This window comes from Notechis scutatus, chromosome 2, assembly GCF_049901735.1.
Source record: "Notechis scutatus isolate UNSWTSFEM ecotype Mainland chromosome 2, rNotScu1.2, whole genome shotgun sequence".
Lineage (NCBI taxonomy): Eukaryota > Metazoa > Chordata > Lepidosauria > Squamata > Elapidae > Notechis > Notechis scutatus.
The window spans coordinates 12,116,963-12,139,071 of NC_142010.1; the positions used below are offsets into that span (position 1 = coordinate 12,116,963).

The window sequence follows — 22,109 nt, forward strand, 5'->3', positions numbered from 1 at the left end:
AACTTTCCCCCCACCCAGCGGCAGCCCCGGGGACGAGCACGACGGACGGGACGGACAGACGGACGCGAGCGAGCGAGCACCACGACGTTCCCTTCGCCTCCTCCGGCAGCTCCCTGCAGCTGGGCAGTTCCGAAAAAAAAAAAATGGCTTCTTTTGCGAGTTGGATGAGACGGGGGAGGGGAAGGGGAGGAGAGGGGGGGGGAAGAAGGGAGCTGCCCCCCCACCGTGTCGTGCTCGCCCCCCCGCCGCCCCGGGAGGTGCTGTACAGAGAGGCAAAGCCCTTGGTCGGAGAAGGGGGCTGGCCTGGTGGGGCTTTGGGGAGGGACCCCTCCCCCGGAAGGCGTGAGGGCGGGCGACCCCCAACCGCCCCCGCTGAGGAGAGCGCTCGAAGGGGGAACCGGGACCAGCCTGCCCTCCCCTCGAGGCCTCGCCTCCTTCCCCAGCAGCGCGGAGCTCGTGGGGGGAGGGGCGGCTGGAGACCCCCTTCTGCCGCTGCCGGGTGGGTGGGGTGGGGATGGAGGGGGAGGGGAGGGACGCCACTCCTGAGAAGTTCTGGGGAGGGAGGGGAGGGGCGGGAGGCGCCAGCCCGAGGACAGGGGGGTCGTCCCAGGCGGGCGCGAGGGGGGAAGGGAAGATTGTCGTCTCGGTCCTGCTATAAAACACCCTGAATGCCCCCCGCGTGAGGTTCCAGGCGAGCCCCCCGCCCCACCCCACCCCACCCCCGGCCCACGGCTGCCCGCTGGCAGTGGGGTGGGGGGCGCGGGACGGGGCAGGGGGGCCGTCGCTAGTGCTCAGACGCGGTGCTGCGAAACTCTCCATTTTCCGTGATCTGGAGTCGCGGGAGCGGAGGCGGTTGCCCGGGTAGGATCCCGTTCCAGGGCGGCGGGCCCATAGCGCCGCTCAGACGCGGGTTTGCTGCACCCACGGCGGAAAGCTGCCTCTCCTGCAAGAGAGCGAGAAGGGGAGAGCGCCCCCTTATTTATTACGCTTAGGGGCCCAGGCACTCGCCAGGCACCTGATGCCACTCCCGCCGCCCCCCCTGCCCCGCCCGGCCCGCCAAGAGCCTCTCCCTTCCCTGCACTCCAAGAACCCCTCCCCTCTAAGGGTCCCGCGGGCATCAAGACCACCCCAAGTACCGGGGAGGGTCCACTGCCTCCTTCAAGACCCCCAGCCCAACTCCCGGCAGGGCCTTCCCTCCTAAAGGTGGGGGGCTGTGGGCAGAGAGGCCTCCCCCAAGGAAGAGAGGTTCTCCCCTCTTTGCTTCCCCCAGCGGGACCCTCCCAGAACCTAGCCAATCCCCCCCCCCAGCGGCTGAAAGTCCCTGTGGCACCCCAATTTTCAGGGGCAAAGATGATCTGGCAGTTGGGGGGGGGGGGTCTCAGGCTTCCTCCTGGTAAGGACCGGAGGCTGAGGGACCCCACCTTCCTGCCTTCCCAAGGGGCACCTCCGGCTTGGCAGTGCCCCATCCAGGGTCTGAGCCGGAAGAGCCGTCATTATGCGTCACCCACCCACCCCCTGCAGCGTTTCCATGAGGACGCGACTCGCTGCCCTCCACCACAGCAGGGGACAGAGGGTGGTTGCAATTGTCCTTGTCACAGGTTTTGGGGCAGGGCCCAGCCCAGGCACCCCCCCCCTCCAAGGGAGACCTCCCGCATCCTCGCTCCCCCCCTCCCGTTCACCAAGGGGCAACCGGGCAGCCTCCCCACCTGCCTCTGGCACTAACCTCTCCAGGTCCACGGGCTGCTGACCCTTTCCAAGGGGGGGGAGTTCCTCCTCCTGCACCCCCCTCCCATCGCCCCCACCCCACCATGCACAGATAGGTGGGTGCCCGGATGGCCCATGTGGCTGTGCTCCTCCGCCCTCCCACACGTGGCATGCTCTTGGCAGACAAGACGAGAGATGGAAGGAAAGGGGGGCCATGACGGGTGGACAGCGGTGGCGGTGGTGGGGGATGACATGCCGGGCACAGCAACAGAGGACCTCCTACTCAGTGGCGCCTCTGGTCCCCCTGGCCAGCGGGGGGACGGGAGGCCACGGGGAAAGAAAGGGGCGGAGAGCATCCCCCTCCCAGCCAAGGGAAGGTGGGGGGTCTGGGGAAGCAGTGCCTGCAGGACCCACCTGGTCTGCCCCACATGGATGGCGGGGTGCCCTGGTCCCTCAAGTGACAAAACCGGGGCCACACAGAGTTACCTGGTAAACAGCTAGGATGAAAGGGAGAAAACACAAGGGGATCAGGGGGGGCCGGGGCAGCCGCAGGGCCGCAGAGAAGGGAGGCGGTCGGGGGGCTGCTGTGGGGCGACTTGCCAGACCCACAAGAGACCCACGCTCCACCCACAGGTGCGTTTCTCAGGGAGGGGGCCAAAGCATCTGGGTCTGGGGAGGCCCCCTCCGCCCAACCACTGGGGGCCCGGTGGCCTTCTGGCCGGAGGGGGGGCCGAGGGGAAGGAGGGGAGCTGCCCTGCCCCCTTCCATCTGGGCTACACCTCCTGCGACCCCCTGGGCTGCTGTCTCCAGGTTCCCCCTCCGCTTCTTCCTTGCCCCCACCCACCCGGCTGCCCCACGGCCCTCTCGCAGGGCAGGGCTGGGCACGGAGGGGGCCAGGAGAGCTGACCCCGCTGCCAGGGGCCCCTCTTCCCGAGGCTCAGGAGGAGGACGAGCAGCCACATCCGGAGGAGCAAGCGGGGGGGAGGGGGGAGACGAGGACGGGAGGGCGGGGCGGATGGAGGATGGAGACATGGGAAAGGACAATGACATTGTAATTTCCACCTGAGCGTCGAGCAGCCGCTTCCGGGGTTCGGAGGTGTCGAGGGCGGCCGAGTGATCCCTGCGCAGCTCCTCCTCCACTAGCATCAGCCTGCAGGGACAAGCTTCACTGGAGTCAATCCGGGCCCCCCCACCCGGCAGGCAGGCGGCGGGAGCCGGGGCCGCCAGCAGCTGCGGGAACGGGGGCTCCCCAAAGCGACGGGGCCCCACAGACTGCAGCTGGGGCCCCGCCGGTGAGGAGCGCCCCTTCCCACATGCCCCGCCAGCCCCTCCCGTTGCCAGTGGACCCCTCACCTCCCCACGAGGTGAGGGATCCAAGGGGCCCCCTCCCATGACCCAGGGCCCCCCCAGAGGTTCCCCCGTGGCAGCCCCGCCCTGCAGCTCACCTGCCGATGATGCTCTTGATCTGCGAGTCCTTTTCCACCTGCTGCTGGCGGAGGCGCTTCTCGCTGTGCTCCAGGCGCTGCTGGTACTGCTGGAGGATCTTGCTGGTTTGCTCCTCCTGGCTCATCAGGCGCCTCTCGTACTCCTCCAGCTTCCGGTTGGACATGTGCAGGCGCTCCTTCAGCGAGTGGATCTCCTCCTCGTACTCCTTCACCTGCAACGGGGGTGAGAGGAGCCTCAGGGCAGGTCAGTCCTACGGCACCGGGGCCTACGGTGGGGGGCCCTCCCTCTCCCAGCCCGAGGGGGTGGCACCCGGCAGAGGGAGGCTCACGCGGTCCAGCCGACTCTCATCCATGGACTTGGAGTACTCCTTCAGCTTGAACTCCTCCCGCTCAATGTGGGAGCTCTCGATGTCTGCCGAGAGGTGGGGCATGTTGGAGACCCAGGCCACAGTCCGCTCCGAGGCCGGCAGGATGGGGTTCAGCGTCGAGGGTGTGTGAGAGGTCTGGCGGGGCAGAGGAGTGATGAGGTCAGTCCACACTTGTCCGAGTCTTCCAAATGGCAATGTGCCAAAAAAAAAAAACCTTATCGGTCTTGCGGGGGAGGAGGGGAGAGGGCGACACTAGGGCTGAGGGTCAGCAGGGCTGGCCACCAACACGGGGCCTCAGCGCTCCTCGGGCTGACACCTTTTTTTCGGTCCCTAGCCCAAGACGGGCCAGGGAGAGGTGGTGGGGCACCCATGGCCCCCTTTTCCTTGCCTGCTATTCACACCCCCTTCTTCCAAATTCTCAGGAACTGCAACCAACCGAAATGTTCAATAGCCCAAGAGGATTAGACCATCGCCAACATTGGTAAGGTTGGTTTGAGTTGGGTTCACCACCACAGTTGGACCCCAGGCCCCACGCTCTGCTCAGGTTTCCTGGCATGAGGATCTGGGGGGGGGATGCTCTTGGTGGGCCATGAGAAAATTTTGGTGGGCTGCAGAGAAATGTCACCCCCAGAACACCCCCCAAAGCAATTAATCCAGGCTGCACAGGAACACAAGGCTGTGATGCCCACATGGCCCGCGGGAACCCTCCCTGCCCACTCACTCCTTACCCGACAAACTTGCCTGCTAAATTGCTATTTTTCGAACCATCAGCTGTTCTGCTTGGGAGATTTAGATTATCTAGGAAGCAGGAAATGGTTGGATTTCTTGCTTTCTAGCTAGTCTTTAGATCTTTGGCTCTGCTTTTAAGCACAGCCAAACCTCCCTTAGGACTGAAGGTCCTATTATTCAGTGCAGACTCCCGGCAAGCAAATTTGAGAGATTGAGCTAGCCGATGGCACATAGATAGATCACTGAATGATTCTGTGAGCAACTCAATCTGCCTGCCTGCTTTGCCTGATTTTGGGTAAAAGTTGCTCTTTTTAAATAAAAAAAAAAAATCAATATTTACATACATGGTGTGTTGTGAGTTAATTCTGTGAGTTTGCTTGCAAGCAAATTTCATGTGACAGACTGAGCCAGGCAATGGTAGATAGATAGATCTCTGGATGAATCTGTGAGTCTGTGAGCAACTCAATCTGTCTGCCTGCTTTGGGGTAAAAGTTGCTCTTTTTAAATAAATATTTTATAAATATTTATAATATTTACATACAAGCCATGCCCAGCCAGTCACATGACCATGAAGCCATACCCACAAATTAGGCCACGCTCACAGAATCAGTTAGTGGTCCCTGGGATTTAAAATTATGCGTCTGGGGGTCCCTGAGGTCCAAAAGGTTGGCGACCCCTGGAAGTAGATCCTTCCCTAAGAAGCTGATTGGTGCCCCCACCCCCTCATTTTGGAGATAGTCAAATCTCGCGCCCTTTCCAAATTCCAAACTGCCATCTCTGTGATGCCAGAGGACCTCAAAAGTTGAGAAAACCACGTTCTCTTCCCTTCCTCCAGCCTCTCTGCTGTGTCAGGGATTGATCGATTGATTTACAAACTCAAGGTTAACCGCACCAAACTTGATGGCAGGAAATACGACTTCAGCCACAGAGCGGTCAATGTCTGGAATACTCTACCTGACTCTGAGGTTTCTTCCCCAAACCCCAAAAACTTTAACCTCAGACTGTCTACTATGGACCTCACCCCTTTCCCAAGAGGCCTGTAGGGGGCGTGCATAAGCGCACCAACGTGCCCACCGTCCCTGTCCTATTGTTTCTTTTATTTTTCTTATACGTACCCATTTTGTGTACTCATAACTATGTTTATTCTTATACCTGTATCTTGTAAGTCAGGGGTCCCCAACCGCCGGTCCGCGGACCGGGACCGGTCCACGGAACAAGTCTTACCGGGCCGCTGGTTGCTGGGCGCCGCCATCTTTTTTTGGTAAAAAAGTGCTTCCGGTGAGCTTTTCCGGGTAGAAAGCTCACCGGAAGCACTTTTTCATCAAAAAAAGATGGCGGCGCCCAGTTGATGCCGGTACCGGGCCGCGGCGTCAAAAAGGTTGGGGATCACTGTTGTAAGTGACTGACAAATCAAATAAGTCAATAAAATAAAATAAATTTCATTTCTGTAGCCACCCATCTCATTCCTGACAAAATCCCAGAGGTTTTGAAGTCCCTGCATGAAAAGGTGCGTGGGGGGGGGGGCTCTCTGCTGCCCCAGCCCTGGAAGGCCTCACAGAGCCTCCCCTCACCAACCCTGCACTGCTCCCGCCAATCAGAGGGAGGGAGGGGAGGGAGAGGGGCCACGCTTCCTGGGGGGGCCTTTTGGGCGTCAGGGTTCCTCCTGGGCCTCCTTCCTTCAGCTCGTGTCTCCTTGTTGAGCGAGGACAGAAAGCCAGGCTCACAGTGGGCGTCCGCCGGAATCCCTTGTGATTCCCACCGTCCCTCGCGTGCCAGGGCAGGGCAGGGGGTGACACCAATAAGCGCTCAGGCTTACATGCCACTTTCACAGGGCTTTCACAGCCCTCTCTAAGCCATTTGCAGAGTCAGCCTCTTGCCCCCCAACAATCTGGGTCCTCGTTTTACCCACCCTCGGAAGGACGGAAGGACGAGTCTGAACTGACGGCAGTGGGAATGCAGAGTGGGAATGCAGAATTCCCACAGAACTGAAGGGCACACTTTCTCTACAAGCTCACTTCCTCCTCCCTGCCCGGGGGGGGCTCAGGAGGAGGGGGGATGCTAACATCCAGCCACAACTGCACAGATTCCTCTTGTGTCTGGTTCTTGGTGCTTGGAGCTGAATTGCGGCCAGTTGGGGAACGATCCCTGCAGCCGTTGCCGTTGGGGTGACGGTTGAAGATTATTCCTCAAGAAGCAGCCAGTCCTCTCCCGGGGACCAATAAGAGCAGGGCCCCAGTTTGTCCACTTCTTTGGGTTTAGGGCCCTTGGCTGCCCCGTGACCCGAGGGGAAAAGAGAGCCAGTCCTGGGGGCCCCAGCCGAGCTCCCAAAGGCTCCCTGCATTTCAGCGCTGGGAAGCGACTGGGTGGGCTGGAGCAAGACTGTCCAGGGCGGGAGAAGCCCCCGGGCAGCTAGAGCTTCACTCTGAATGGCGAGGACTCCGTCCTTGTTCCCTTTTCATGTTCCGGATGCAAACTCATCCCCAAAAGGAGAACCTTTGGGCAACGGGCGGATGCCACGCACGCAGCCTCAAGGAGGGCTGTAACGTCAACATGGCTGCCAGGGAGTGTGTGGAAAGGCCTGCCGGCAAGGCGCCGGGCCAACCATTGGGGAGTACAGGAACAAGACCAGAGGCAAAGGCGGATCTCGGAAAAGATTCCCTCCTCCCAGCAAAGGGGGAGGGTGAGAAAGAAACTCAAGAAACGGCCACTTGGCGTCACTAGGCCGCTTTGACCGATTCCCCAAGTGGCCTGGAAGATGGTTGCCGAAGTTCAAGCCACTCCCGTTTGCTGGTTTTGCTGCCAGCCAATGTTTCTCTACACCGGAGCATCGCCCTCTGGGACGGTCCAGGCTTTTCCTAACTGGCAGAGGAATCACGGCGGAGGTGCTCAGGTGGAGCCCGGAAGGAAGACCAGGCCATGCCCTCCTGCCTGTGGGTCTCCTCCACTCCCGGCCTCGGCTTTCTCAGCACAAGGCAGTCCGCCAGTCACTGTGCCAATCCAAAGGGCTGGTGGGGAACCAGGCAGGGGTTCCCTGGTCCTTCTGAAAGGAGTGGACTGCAGCCGTGCCTGTCCCTGGACACTGGGCACCTCTAGCTGGCTGGGCTCACAATGACCCTGGGGGACAAAGAGGGCAAGAACCCACCGGTGGTTGCTTCCTGGACCATTCATGCGGATTCCCGCGTCCTCTGAACCAGGATCGCCACTCCGTTTGGCAGCGCGGCAGTCGTGGTCGTGGCGATTGCCTGCGGCAAAATCTGTCCTGTGACTCTGAAACATCAACACTGCGGCTTTCTGACACGACACACCTGTCCTTCTGCCCTGAGCGCAGGGGTGGGAGTCAAATTTTTTAACAACTGGTTCTGTGGGCATGGCTTAGGTGGTGGGCGTAGCTTGGTGGGTCATGTGACTGGGTGGACATGGCTTGGTGGTCATGTTATTGGCTGGGCGTGGCCAACTCAGTATCTCTCACATCGAGGCACGCATCTCTTCGCCTGGCCTCTCGTGACTGTGGGGATGCTGCAACAGTCGTACGTGTGAAAAATGGTCATAAGTCACTTTTTTCAGTGCCATTGTAACTTTGAATGGTCACTCCACACAATCAAAGTTCCAACAAAGGAGGGGGGAAAAACTCCAGAGACGTTCCTGAGACAGGAAGTCTAGTCCTGCCAAGAATGTAATAAGGGTCAACGGAGAGGCAGTTTCTGTAAGCAACACCAGAATGTTTCCTTCCTGCTTTCCTTACAGGATTAGCCCAGTAATTTCTTCTAACAACCGGTTCTCCGAACTGCTTAGAATGTTAATAACCGGTTCTAGCGAATAGGTGTGAACCGGTAGAATCCCACCCCTGCCTGAGCACCTTCTCCATCCACACTGAGAGAAAGGCTGCTACCCCACATCATGGGGTGGGGAGAGGCGGCAGAGAGAGGCTTTGCAGGATCAAGTCACAGGGGACAAAGGCTTATTCTTCCAAGCTCTCTCGCTCGCTCTCCAGAATATGTGCACTGGGCTGTTCTACACATTGTGTTTCTATGATGCCTGGTCATATGTAGCTTTTAGTTGTTGATGAGGGTGCCGATGCCTGTCATTGATTGTTGTTTCCTTGTGCCACTGTGCCCTCCACTCCCAAGTATCTGATGAGCCAAAGGTAACAGTTTTACACTTAGGCAAGGAAAACCAACCGTATAGCTGCAGATTAGGTGAAACCTCACTTGATAGCCATTATGCTGTCCAACCAGTATATAATAAGGGGAACTGAAATAGTTAAGTTAGAATTGGGAGCTGTCCCCTTAAGGGTAAATCTGTACTCCTGATTGATTGACTGAATTGACCCTTGGTTGGGTTGGGGGAGGCCCTTGGCTGGTTCCCTCCAATCCATCACTATGGGATGGAGAGAACCGTCTTTTTACACTACGATTTCAACTATGCAAATAATTGGACAGTAGATGCATCTCGACATGAGTTACCTTGAGGATACCTGATATAATCCAATAAAAGAAACTTTGTATGGAAGAATTTGTAGAGTTGTCTGTCTGTCTTTATATTCAGCAAGCGAATCAAGAGGACAGAAGAGCAGTCATGGTGAGACGAATCTTGGCATATCCTCCTGGGCCATCAAATACGAGCCAGGAGTGTTGCGGCAGCAGCCGGAAAAGCCAATGCAATCCTAGGCTGCTTTCATAGAGGGACACACTCAAGATCACGCGAAGTGTCGATACCGCTTCATAAAGCCTTGTGAAGACCGCACTATAAAAAAGATGTCGACACTCTGAAGAGCGCAGAGAAGAACAGCGAAGAGGATTAGGGGCCTGGAGGCTAAAACATATGAAGAATGATGGTGGCAGGAACTGGGTATGTCTAGTTTAAGGAAAAGAAGGACTAGGGGTGACATGATAGCAGTGTTCCAATATCTCAGGGGCTGCCCCAAAGAAGAGGCAGTCAGGCTATTCCCCGAAGCACCAAAAGGCAGGACAAGAAACAATGGATGGAAACTAATCAAGGAGAGAAGCAACTTAGAACTAAGGAGAAATTTCCAGACCGTGAGAATAAACCAAGGCAACGGCTTCCCTTCAACAGTTGTGGGGGCTCCATCACTGGAGGCTTTTAAGAAGAGACTGGACAGCCGCTTATCTGGAATGGTAGAAGGTCTCCGGCTTGAGGTTGGACTAGAAGATCTCCAAGGTCCCTTCCAACTCTGTTATTCTGTTAAATCAGCACTTGTACTGACTGACAAGGGCCCCGTTTTCAGTCATTTCTCCGGCTGTTTTTGTCTCGGCTTAGCCAACAATCGCAGTAGCTGCATAATTGAATGCAAAGTCCTCCTTATTCATTGTAGCGTGAGGCTATTGATGAGTTCGGGGTCTTTTTCCAGGGGGCCCCTCCCCAGTCCTACAGGCTGTCAGAAGTAGTGGCTGACTTCTCTGGCTGACCCCAACAGCGGTCTCTTTCGTGGGCGTGTGTAGGAACCAGACGCCCATCCTGTGGCCAAGCACAGCATCCGACCTGCGGAAGACGCCCTACCCCTCCTCTGATCCCCGGGAGGCTCTTCTGGGCCTCTTTCATTCCTTCTCCACACCTGAACACTTTTGCTGCTTTTGCGCTTTTAAGGCTGGGGTGACAGAAGAAGAAGGACACCCAAGGGAGAAGTCAAAAATAAGGACCCCCTCTCTGTCCTGGCACGTTTTGAGGGATGTTGGGCAAAAAATGTTGCCATGGGACCAGCAAGCTGGGACCTGCGGGGAGCTGAGAGCGACCCTCCCACTCTTGTCTCGACTCCTGAGGATCACGGAATCCCCAAAGGATTCAGGGATTCCAAGAGGACATCCAGGCAGGTCCCCCGCACACATTGCAAGATCCATCACACCTGCTCCAGGGCAGCTGGGTATCGGGCAAAGTCTTCCGGCGGTTCAGGGAGTGGCTCCGGTTGCTGCCTTTGGGGAAAGGAGGCTGACTTCAAGCACATCAGAGAAGGTGCTGCGAGAACATGCGGAGGAGACCACCCATCGTGATACCAATGACATCAATGCCTGCAGACCATCAGGGTCCGAATGAGACTCGCCCCTGCACAGAGGGGCTGTGGGTTCAAGAGACAGCCCATCCCCATCTTAGCCCTAAATGGAGGGCAATCGGGCGGGGGGGGGACGACTCTTGGACTCTCCAATCCTGCCCACTAGGGGAAACGTTCCTGGGACAAAAGCTGGCACTCGTGCTCTTGTCGTCACAGCGCACCACGATACGCTCCAGGTAGGACCGCCCCTTTGGAGCCCCTGGAACTTCCTCCAGCATACAGTGTAGCCGCCTGCATGTTCCCCAGAGCCCACCAGGGACTCTCGGGTCCCCTGAGCTGCGTCCGCTGTTCCCGTTTATCCCCACTCCCGTGCTGTCCCTCTGAAGTCCTCCGTGTTCTGCAGGCTCCAGATCAGCTGCTCCAAAGAGAAACCCGCTTGCGGAGGCTGCCTGCTAAGAGGCGCCGTCCCACAGCAGTGGCAACTCTGCAGGAGCTTCACCCCCCCCACACACACACAGACTGCCCTCCCTGCAGAGAGAAGAGTGACACCCTCACCCCCCAAGGAAGCCCTCCCAGTTTTGGGGGAGGAGAGCAGCAGACTAGCCAAGCTGAGCTGGTTCCGGTCCTTTGACGTTAAGATACAAACCCTTGCGGTGAAACAAACCGTACAACGGCCTCCCGCTTGCCAGAGTGGGGGCTTTGGGAAAAGGCCTAAGTGGGATGCCTTCCTCCTCCTCTTTATGAAGGAGAGACCCAAATCCCAAAGCGGGGGGGGAGGGCAAATAAACGGGTCCCCTTTCTTCTGTATAATTCAAAGCTGATCCGAGCGAGCCCCGAGTCCACTCTTGGAAGGGAAGCCTCTGTGAGTCCTTGGGGGCAGCGGCGGCTACGGTCCTGCCTGGGAGTTGGGTAGCCTCACTTCCCAGCACAAGGAGGGGGGCTGTGGGGTGAGCCCCTGGCTTCCCTGGAAGGCCTCTGGGAGGAAGACCTGCCCTCCCTGGGAACTAAGGGGGCCTCCTGGCTCCTGGAAGGGTCCTTTGGGCAAATGAGGCAGCTCCCCCCTCCTCCAAAAGGGACCCCTCCCCTCCTAGATGGAGGGAGATGTAAGAGAAAAAGAGCTGAGTTGCCCTGAATTTATTTTTTTGAAACCTCCGTGTTTCAGTAATTCCTCCTCTCTCCACAAACTCATCAGAAAAAGAAGCACAAGAGGTGCCAAATTGGAAGTTGCTCAGCTGATCCCTAAATGTCACTGCTCAGAAACGTGTGTGCCCAGCATTAACTGTTCCCTCCCTGCCTACAGGCCCCGCGGTCAGGAGCCCGTCGAAGGAGCCCGGTGCGTTATTTGGGCTCCAGCCGCCGCCAGCTGCTCCCCGGGTCACTCACCTGCTTGGTGATGGATGGCTTGAGCGCAGAAGGCGCCTCCTTGGTGACCGACTGCTGGCGGGTGTGGGTGGGGGCGTAGCTGGGCTCGGGCTGCAGCAGGTTCCCGCTGGAGGGCCGAGGCTTCTGAGCCGCAGAAACCGTCAGCTGCTGGGACTTGCCCCGCTGCAGGGGGGGCTGTGGCTGAGGGGCGGGGGCCAAGCGCTGGGGCTGGGGGCCGATGGTGATCTGGGGCGGGGACAGCATGTTCTGGAGGTTCTCCTGCAGGGACAGCTGGCGCTTGGTGAACTCCGAGCCTTGGCGGGTGAACTCGTCACTGTAGCTGTGGCTGTGGATGATGTGCTTGCTGGTCGAGAGGTCCTCGCTCTTGCTGTAGCCATGGAAGGGGGCGAAGGTATCGGCAGGGTTGCCCTCCGCCTGCCGGTGTGGGTGGGAGGCGTGCAGCGGGCCGCCGGCCGGCCCGTCAGAGGCCATGTGGAAGAGGGGGTTCTGGAAGGAGAGCGGGATGCGGAGCTGCTGCGCGGAGGAGGGGCCGCCCCCGTCGGTGGTGACCCCCATCTGGCTCAGCCGCAGGCCGGCCGCGATGCTGGAGCCACTGCCCTGGGAGAGCCGGCTGGGCCGCAGACCCAGGCCGGCGGTGATGGAGGCCTGGCTGCTGTTGAGCAAGTCGCCTACGCTGTGCAGGTTGGAGACGCTGTTCATGCGGCTGTCCTGCAGGTCCAGCATGGAGACGCTCTTGTTGACGCTCAGCACCTTTTGGTCTGGCTCGGTGATGTCCGAGCTGCTGGTGCAGTAGGCGGGGGAGGAGCGGGCCAGGGCGGCCGCGGCACAAAGAACAGCTCTTGGAGCCCTTCTCCTTGGTCGGGGAGGGCAAGCGCGTCATGTCGATGGAGCTGCGGAGGGAAGCAGCGCGGAGAAGTGGTAAGGGCAGGAGGGAGCGGGGGGAGCTGCCAGGGCTGGGGTGGCAGGCCGACCCCAGGGGGCTCCGCACCACCTCTGCCAGCCTGTGCAGGATAGCCAAGGAACAAGGGGCATGAGGGCAGAGGGACTGAGCCGTATGCCCAGAGGGAAGAAAACTTCGATGCGGGACCCCAGCCTCCCGTGGGCCTCACCCTGCAGCCCTTACCTGTTCATGGCTCGCATCATGTAGGGCTGCATGTCAACTGAGCTGTGGGGAGAAATCCAGGGTCAGCCCAAGCGGGAAGCCCTCCAGGGCATCTTCACACCCCAAACCTCCCGTAGGCGCCTTGGGGAAGCCGTCCTCTGCGGGCTCTTGGCATTACTCACGAGGGGATCCAGCTGGGGCCCAGACCAGAGCCCATCCCGGTGGGGCCCACAGCTGGACGTCCACCCGTTTCCTGTCCTCCAGTGCCACACACACCCCCGCCCCATCCCAGGCCTAACCTGTTGAGGTCCCGCATCATGTACGAGGACTGCATGTCGGCCGAGGGCCCGCGGAGGATGACTGGCTTGGCTTGCAGCCGCTCGCCCTGGTGGCTGGGCTGCCGCTGGATGTGGGGGTTCCTGAGAGCGAGGCTGATTTCGTTCAGCAGACGGGGCAGCGGGCCCAGCTTCATCAGGGCTTCCTACGCGGGCAGGAAGCAGCAGACAGGCACTCAACCCCACCGCTGGCAAGCAGACGTGCGCAGCCCTCCCCCTCTGCCCTCTGCCTCCCTCCCCCCCACCTCCCGGCAGGCACCTTGCTGAGCTGGGGCAGGACCTCCCAGAGCAGAGCGTGCAGAGTGGAGAGCTCCCGGCCGAGATCAATGTAGCCCTCGAAGCTGCTGCTGTTCGTGAGGGTGTCCAGGTTGGAGATCTCGTACAGGAACTGCTGCATGCTGGCCCACTCCAGCTCCAGGAACTCGTTCATGAACGCCATGTACTCCTCCTTGCTGCCAAACCTGCCACCAGAACCATGTGGTTCATCACTCACTGTGTGACTCCAGTTGGGCCCCTCCGTTTGCCCACCCGGCCCTCCCCGGAGGGCCCAGCACACCCTGAAACACAAAGCACAGCAACAGCCCTGTGCAGTGCCAGCCTGCCACCCCCTCCAGGGGGAACCGGCATTTGCCACCAAGGTAACAGTCCGCAAGCAGCACACCGAGAAAGAAGGGCCAGGGGTATTTGGAAAGAAATGGATCCCCCAAACTGCGTGTTTGGGGTGCTTGAATGGACTGAACCCCTCCCCTTCACTCTTTCCACCTTGTGAGATGCAGAGACCACCCTTCTCCCAGCTTGAGCGACAAGGGTCCCCTGAGGCCATCCGTTCCACCTGTTTCCACCATCTATCTGGACACTCGCTTCCTCTGCCCGACTCCACCTGCCCACACCTTCAGCTGGGGTCCACCTCCCCGTAACCCTGATCCAAGCCCATCCCCAAGACAGGGAGTGGCATGGCCTTGGCTGTTGCCTACTTCACCCTTGCGGGCATTTTAAGAGGGGAGCCGGGTCCCCCTCTCAGTCTCCCTTCTCCGCCTCCGTCGGTTCCCTCCTTGCACTCGCCTTTCAGAGGGACCTGGCTGCTTTCTGGGCCTCGAGGGACCCCTCCCCACAGGGCCAGGGGCACAAAATCTAGGTTCTTGGCTGAAGCCAGAGACAGAGGGAGCCTGGCCACACTGCAGGGAGGGGCTCTCCTGCCGAGCTCTGCCCTGGAGCTCTGCACGGGGTGGATGGTGGGAAACTCACTCCCAGCACCCTGGGTGTATCTGGCCCAGCTGGCTTGCACACCCCCTGGCGCTCACTGCCTCCTGGCCTCCTCTACACTCACTTGGAGAAGTTGGCCAGGTTCTGGATGACCTTGGCGATGAGTGTGAGGGTGCGGGACGTCTGCTCGTCCGGGTACTCCTGCAGCAGGCCGAAGAGGCTGGGGGACATGACGGCCGGACACAGGAAACGCAGGAAGAGGGAGGCGCTGATGAGGCGGTCGGCAATGTCTTCCCGGCCCCTCTCGGCACAGCGCAGCCGCCACGATGCAAAGACCTCCTTCAGCTCCCGGGGGAACACGCTGGGGGAGGGGGGCGCAGGGGGGACAGGATCACTGCCTGCCCCCGCTGCAAGGCTGCCCCACACCCCTCCCAAAATGACCGCCCCTCTCCACTTCCCTCCCCACAGCCAGACATGTAGGGGAAAGGGGCAGCCCTGCACTGACCAGTGGGAGTTGACCACTTTGCAGAGGGCCAGTTCGCAGCACATGCGGAGGTTGGCCTGGTGGTCGGCCAAAGTGGAGGCCGAGCACTTCATGGGGTCCACCTCGCAGTTCTCCTCAGACTCGTACAAAGCTCGGATGAACTCACCTAGGAGGGAGGGCAGAGCAGGGAATGCGACCAGTCGCTCCCCCCTCAGGCACCCACTGGGGCTCAGCCCCACAGAGGGGCAGGTTAGTAGGGAGGAGCCCCCCTCCATGTTCAGGGGAGCTGCAAGGCCTCCCTCTCTGGACTTTCCCCGGAGGAAGACAAGCCGGCAGAGCCAGAAAAAGAACAAAATCTAACCCAAATTCCTATGATTACCCCTCCCTCTCCACCCAGGGTTGTGGGCTGCTCCCCGCCCCCCAAGCGTCCTCCCTCCTCCAGTGCCCCTACCAATTGCATCCTTGAGGTATTTTTGTCCAATCAGCTTGAGATACTCCTCTATGGCTTTGGTGGCCAGCGTGTTCTCCCGGAAAATGAGGTGTTCGCGGTCCATGAAGCGGTCCACTTCCGTCATGGCCATGTCGGACAGGAAGTCCTGCCAGGAAGGGGCGGAAAAGAAGCTGCAGGAGCCATGCTTGCCCCCTGGGCTCCCGGGCCCCTTCCCTACGGGGCCCTGCTCGCCTCCCCGCCCCACTCCCAGAGCGTACCTTGGCCTTGCCAGTGCTCTGGAGGATGTGCACCAGGGCGCAAGCCACCTCCTCCTTGCTCTTGACGCTCATGACGGGCTCCAGGACAGCGCACAGCATGCGGTAGTTGTTGGTGACGTACTCGGCGAATTCCTTGTAGAGCTCCATGGGCAGGATGCTCATGGCCTGGAAGCGGCTCTTGACCCGGATGGCCGGGCAGCCGGCCTTGCTCTTGCTGGAGCTGGGCTGGCTGAGCGGGTACCACTGCTCTGCGAAATGGCGCCCGGTGACGCTGGCGATGGGGATGCTGACCATGCCCACGTAGTTGCTCTTGTCCTTCTTACGCTTCTTGTCCGTGTCCTTGTAGAGGTGCAGCCGGATGGTGCGCACGGCTGGCAGGTTGTTGAACTCAAAGTGCTCCCCCCAGAAGACGTTGTCCGTGCGTATCTTGCTGGTGGTGCGCGCGTAGAGCATGTCGTCCAGGCACAGCTCGCAGTAGTAGCGTTTCTTGGGGGGCAGATCCCGGGCCTCAATGATCCAGAGCTTCAGCACATTGTCCACCCGCCGGCTGTTGTCCTGCGCAAAGAGCAGGAGGAAGGAGGAGGGGGTGCTGGGCTGGTGCTCCAAAACAGGGCTCTCCAACCTTGGCCCCTTTAAGACGTGTGGACTTCAACTCCCAGAACTCCCCAGCCAGCACAACCAATACACTGACCAGCACAGCTGGCTGGGGAATTGTGGGAGTTGAAGTCCACACGTCTTAAAGGGGCCAAGGTTGGAGATCCTTACTCCAGCCAGGTGACACAGACAAGCAGGAGGGCTCTCCTTCCCTCCGGAGCCCCTCCCTCTCCCCACACCCACAAGAGGTCCAGACATCTCCAGCCCAGCATAAGCCCCCCCCCCCGCTCTCTCAGCTCCCCCAAACCAAGGCCCCCTCCCAGTCTGGCCTCGCCCTGCTGTGCACACCTAGCCACCCCGTCCCTCCAGTGCAGGACTGGGGCCCTCTGCCAAAGAGATGGGCTCTCTATGGTGCACCAGGAAGCACCTCCCTTCCATTTCCTCCAGCTTGTTAACGACAGGAGGATAAGCTGTTGTAGCTTTGTTAACTTTTATTCCTCTGCTTTGAGTTTGTAATTGATTTATTGCTATGTGGGGGGGGGAGCCCATATCCTCCATCTCATAAGCAGCAGGAAGAATCTCCACTATGAGGTGGGCTAAAAATAGCACAAGGGAGGAACAGGCAGGAGGCTGGACAGAAAAGGACCCAGAAGCAGCTACAGCCCAAGAGCCAGAAAAATCTCCAGACAAGGGGTCATAAGAGACTATCCAGATCACTGTCTTGCCCATCGCTATCAGAGTCCATTTTCTACTCAACCGCCTCCAGCAAAACCACCTGTGTGCTGTTGAGGGCCAACGCCCTGCTATTAGCCATCTTCTCCTGGTGTTTGGGGAGGAGGGCAACCTATTTCCTTGTAAATTAAACGCAGAGCTGCCCCCCCGCCGTTTTGTGGGAAAACCCCTCCCCCCACCTCGTCTTCTACTGGCAGCTACTCAAAGATGGCTGTTGTGTCTCCCATCTCCTCTTCCTCAGGGAGGACATGCCCAAGGGACTTCCGGCCGGGCATGCCAAAGGTTTCCCGGCACGTTGCTGGTTGCTCTCAAGACCCCACCCAGCTTGCCAGTGAAGCACACCGTGTCTGGAACTGGGCCCCACGTTCCAGGTGTGGCCTAATCCACCCGAGGAGCAGCCGCATCTTAAAGAGTCTTGGCCTTTTGACTCCTGTTGTCTGCAGAGTTTCTCCGTCACCCAGGTTATGGCTGCCCCAAAGGTGCTTTTCCAAGAGGCAACTGGGGTTCCTCGGTTTCTTCCTTTGGCTTCTGATGGTGCAGCCAAGGGTGGCCCTGGCTTGTTCACCGCTGCATCCTGCTCTTGGCGCATGCGCCACTTGTGGTCTTCCCACGTTCTTTCTGCAGATACCCGCCTGCTTATCACCCCAACTTGCACTCGTGTCCCTGGTTTTTCATTTGTCCCTGTTGGAATTCCTCGGGTGAGTTGCTGCCCCTTGTTCCAGCTTGTCCAAATCCTCCTGAATTGTGATATTCTTCTACGGAGTGTTACTCTGCCCAGGTCAGCACCCTCTACAGCTTCAGCAGCCACATTTTCTAACAGCCCATCCTAACTTATGAAATTACGGACTGGCAGAGAGCCCAGAAGACAGCTGGGGGGGGGTGTGCAGCAGTCAACATTCCTCTGCTCCCTCCAGCTTGGCCAGAAACCTCAGTGGTTCTTCCTTGAGTTCAAAGGTTCGTCCAGCACCAGGTCCGCCTAATGGTTAACATCCAGCCCTGTTTTCTCATCTTCTCTGCTAGGATCTTGTGGAAGCTTCAAATGTTCTGCTGAAGTCCAAGAGAGACTGGCTTGCTCTTGATCAGAGTAGCTGACTCCCCAGAAGAAGCGTCCTTTCTTCTCTGAATATCATCGTGTGCTATCCGGTCTCTTGGCACCATATACAGAAGCATCCATCCATCCCCAACTTGGTCAACCAATCAACCAAACAGAATAGAGCCCCCGTGAGATACATGAAAGCGGAGACTAAATAGACACAATTGAAGTGCATCGCGTAGTAATAGGACAGAAATGGCTTCCTTCATTTTCATTTGTTTTTAAACTTCCAAATCAGTCCTATATCCCAACAATGAAAGAGGTCAACGTTTCGGGGACTTCCGGTTTGGGCTTCTTCGGCGACAGACTGAAATCCACGATCGTGCGTGGTTTCGATCCGTGCTCATCACCGGAGCTCCCTGATCCTTTGGATTTGGGGCTGAAGCCACCCCATAGAGGTGGCGAAGAGCGGGGAGACTGCTAGCTAGGGGAGCCGTATCTCTCCTCCTCGGCTGGTCTAAACTCCCTTTCCCAAAGGTGGTCGCAGTGGTGGTCAGAAATGGCCACCTCAAAAAAGAACCCGACCGGACAAGAATGAGCAGGAGGAAGACAAAAGGGGATTGCAGGACAGACCGGGATAAGCAGAGACAACATCTAAGCAAGGCACCCTGGATTTAAAAGTATTAAGAGTGCTATTCCTAAAAGATTTAAAGCGGCGGAGGAGAAAAGGAGGGAAAAAATCCTTTTTTCTATTTTTATATTGACAGTTACAATTGGCTTTGAATGTTACAAAGAAGAAATCTAAGTAAGAAATTTGTGATAATTTACTTTGACACTAATAGGCAATCTTAAGCTGAAATTAAAGTGTCAAAAAGAAAAGAAAGACTTTCTGGATACTCTAAAGCCCTTAAAAAGAGAAGAGTGGAGGAAAAAGGGTGGAACTTGGAAAGAATAATGGAGTGTCACCTGGAAATAAAAGGGATTAACAGTGAAACTTTGAAAATACTTCCAAAAGATACATTGTAACTGAAACTTTATTAAAAGGTAACAGAACCCCTGGAAAGGAAAAGTAGAAGAAAGAAACAAGAAGAAACAGCTTTGGATTAATTGGTGATTTTTAAAATTTTGGGTGTTGGATCTTTTATTAGTCAATCGGGTGGTTGTTTAAAAGTGCTTAAAATGGTATCACTCCTTGAGGAATAAAAAATGGAACTTAAAAACAGAAAGAAGATGCACAAGAGAGAAGAGGATCTTTTGGCTTCATATTTCAATTTTTAGAAATGGAGATTTTGAACTATGAAAAACAACAAGAAGTGCTAGAAGAAGTGCAAGAAGAAGAAGAAGAAGAAGAAGAAGAAGAAGAAGAAGAAGAAGAAGAAGAAGAAGAAGAAGAAGAAGAAGAAGAAGAAGAAGAAGAAGAAGAAGAAGAAGAAGAAGAAGAAGAAGAAGAAGAAGAAGAAGAAGAAGAAGAAGAAGAAGACATTCTTAATGATCAAATAATGTAACGTGGGGTAAAATGGGAAAAAGGGGAAAAAGGAGTTAAAAGCTTAAGATTAAAGGGAACAACTAAAAAAAGAATAGTTTGAAAAAGAAGCACATTAAGAAGCAGAAAAGAGAATTACAGGAGAGTTAGAGAGAGGGGGGTCAAAAAAGGGTGAGAAAAAGTGGGGAAGATAAAGAGGAAAAGAAGTTATAAGGGACAAAAGCTGAAAATAAACAGGGAAACGTACAAGGATCAAAGGTATTAGCTTATTGAGAAGACATAGAGATAATGGTTAAATCAAACTAAAAGTGAGAATTCTGCAAGGGTACAAAACAGTGTTGTTATAGTAGAATATAGTAATGAGTTAGAAATGAAATAGGTGATTAAATTACAAGATAAAACTGTTTTGTTATGTAATGGTATGTTTGTTAATAAGTTGAAATAAGGAGGAGAATTGGAAATGTTTTGTTTTTAAAGATTGATAAAATACAATTGAAAAGAAATGTGAAAAATTTACAATGAAATCAATACCAGTTAGGATGAATTTGAATAGAATAATTATTTTGCTTATTTTATATGTTTGTTTGTTTTCTTAAGTTTTCCCGGGTATTTATATGTATGGTATTCAGCTTTGTTCGGGTATTTTCCCGCATTATTATAGTTGTGCTTTTTAAATTGTAGCAACCTTTCGGCAGAATTCTCATCTGCCATCATCAGGCTTCTGTATTGTGTTCGTCTATTTGTTTTCGTAGATACATATGTATATATTCTATTTTTTTTTAGAGTTTTGTATGTATTCCCAAGGGAAAGTACCAAGCGGAATTCAGTTGATGAGAGTTATATTATATTAGAAATTGAATGTTATAATTCCATAATGTAGAAATTAAATGTTTAATGAGATTTTATATGATAATAATTATAAGATACAAAGGTGTTACATTATAATTGCTTTTCAAGGCCTGGAAGGGGAGGGAAATTCCCCCCCCTTTCTCTTTCAGGATGATGATGGAAGAAAATATATGAAATTGTAAACAGGACAGACGAAAGTATAAGTATCATGAATAGAAAGATACAGAAATCTAGGAAGAGAAATGTAATTGAATTAGAAAGAATAATTATAGAAACGAGATAATTATAAAAGAAGAATAAGGAAAGTAAATGGAAGAAAATATATGAAATTGTAAACAGGACAGACGAAAGTATAAGTATCATGAATAGGAAGATATAGAAATCTAGGAAGAGAAATGTAATTGAAATAGGAAGAATAATTATAGAAATGAGATAATTATAAAAGAAGAATAAGGAAAGTAAGGGAAAAATATTGAGAAATTGAAAATTGAAAAAATAGTGCTAAGATATGAAACTGAGTATATAAGATGAATATGTATTTGAGATTGTGTCTGTATGGAGATGTGATAACACCTGGAATCATGCTGTTCTCAAAAAAAATATGTTTTATTTGTTATGTTTTGTTAAAACCCAATAAAACTTTTACAAAAAGAAAAGAAAGAGGTCAACGTGTCCTCCAAATTGCAATCTTCCTGTCTTCTGAGGAATGCCTGGGGACCATCCTGGCATCCTTAACCCTCTTCCTTTCTTTAACTCTCCTCTTGGTCTTTGGAAACTTCATTAAATACCCAGAATCCCCTGTCTCTCTTAGGTCCTCCTCCTCCTCTCCCTCCAGCTTTCCTTCCCATCCCCTTTGCTGGTGTTCTGACCTGGGCTTCACAAAATCACGAAGCAGATCCCTGGTCCTGACTAAATCCCTTTTTATTAGGCTAATCTGAATTCCTATGGGGTTGCGATGGGTCGGACACGACTTTGCAACTCACAACAACAACAAAAAAATCATTCGCATCCAGCAAAGTCCTGGCAAACAGTCTTTCAAGAGTGGTTTACGACCACAGACCTTATCAGGCTTCAACAGTTGCGGAACGCTGTACAAAAAAAAAATACTTTCCGAGGAGTCACGAACAAATCTTCACCCTAATTAAATGAACTAATTGTCTCCTGCAAACATCAGCCCCCCCCTTTTGCTCCTCTTTATTCCCTGTGGGAGGGGCCATTCACCATCCACCTGTGGTTTTACTCCCAAGTCGACCCTTGTTCCTTAACAGTTCCCTTCTCCTGGCAGCTCTGTGCATGTGCACACTGGGAACAGGCTCCAGCTGTTCTTCTGCCCCACTGATCTCCGACTCCGAAGGCAGCTGATAACTGTCAGACGGCCCTGGCCCCATCTCTGCCTCCAATGCAGAGCCCTCATCCGAGCCTTCCCCAGACTCCAGGACTGGCCCACGTTCCTCCCCCAACCTCCTCACCGTCCCGAGTCTGCCGCCAGCTCTGCTGGCTGCTGTCGGGCCACAACAGTTGGCCAGCCAAAAAAGGCCACCTGCCTCCTCCATCAGTTTTTCAGCAACATCTTCTCAATTGCTGCCTCCTCTGTCTTAGCCAAGACAACGTTGGCGGTGTTGGCCTTCTTGGCCACGATGACCCGGAAATAAACGGAATAACCTCCTGTACAACTGTCTCCACTGTCGGGAAATGTCTCCTTAGTTCGAGGCTGCTTCCCTCCTTGGTTGGTTTCTGTCCATTGCTGCTGCTTCTTCTGCCTTCTGGGACTTTGGAGGGTAGAGGGGACCCCCCTCCTCTTCTGCGTGGCAGCCCCTCAAATAGTTCTTCAAACGTCCAGATGGCGCAACCATTGTCAACAAAACCGAGTCCCCTCCCTGCTGCTCGCCTTCTTCCCTGCGTCCTCCCCCTCCCCCCAGTTCCATGAGATGGTAAACTGACTGCTGAGTGTTT

The 22,109-nt window shown here is 55.5% G+C and overlaps 1 protein-coding gene across 1 annotated transcript in view; it reads right to left on the reverse strand.

Annotated features, from left to right (window-relative positions):
* Window positions 1–573: 573 nt before the first annotated feature.
* SYNGAP1 (synaptic Ras GTPase activating protein 1) overlaps window positions 574–22,109 on the reverse strand; it is a 37,504-nt gene continuing 15,968 nt past the window's right edge. Inside the window, 14 exon segments of the mRNA XM_087952870.1 lie at window positions 574–943; window positions 2,767–2,854; window positions 3,150–3,361; window positions 3,479–3,652; window positions 11,634–12,445; window positions 12,448–12,471; window positions 12,474–12,523; window positions 12,757–12,798; window positions 13,035–13,216; window positions 13,330–13,531; window positions 14,398–14,634; window positions 14,779–14,923; window positions 15,209–15,353; window positions 15,466–16,020. Coding sequence (XP_087808996.1) covers window positions 785–943; window positions 2,767–2,854; window positions 3,150–3,361; window positions 3,479–3,652; window positions 11,634–12,445; window positions 12,448–12,471; window positions 12,474–12,523; window positions 12,757–12,798; window positions 13,035–13,216; window positions 13,330–13,531; window positions 14,398–14,634; window positions 14,779–14,923; window positions 15,209–15,353; window positions 15,466–16,020 — 3,027 coding nt within the window. The 3' untranslated portion in view covers window positions 574–784.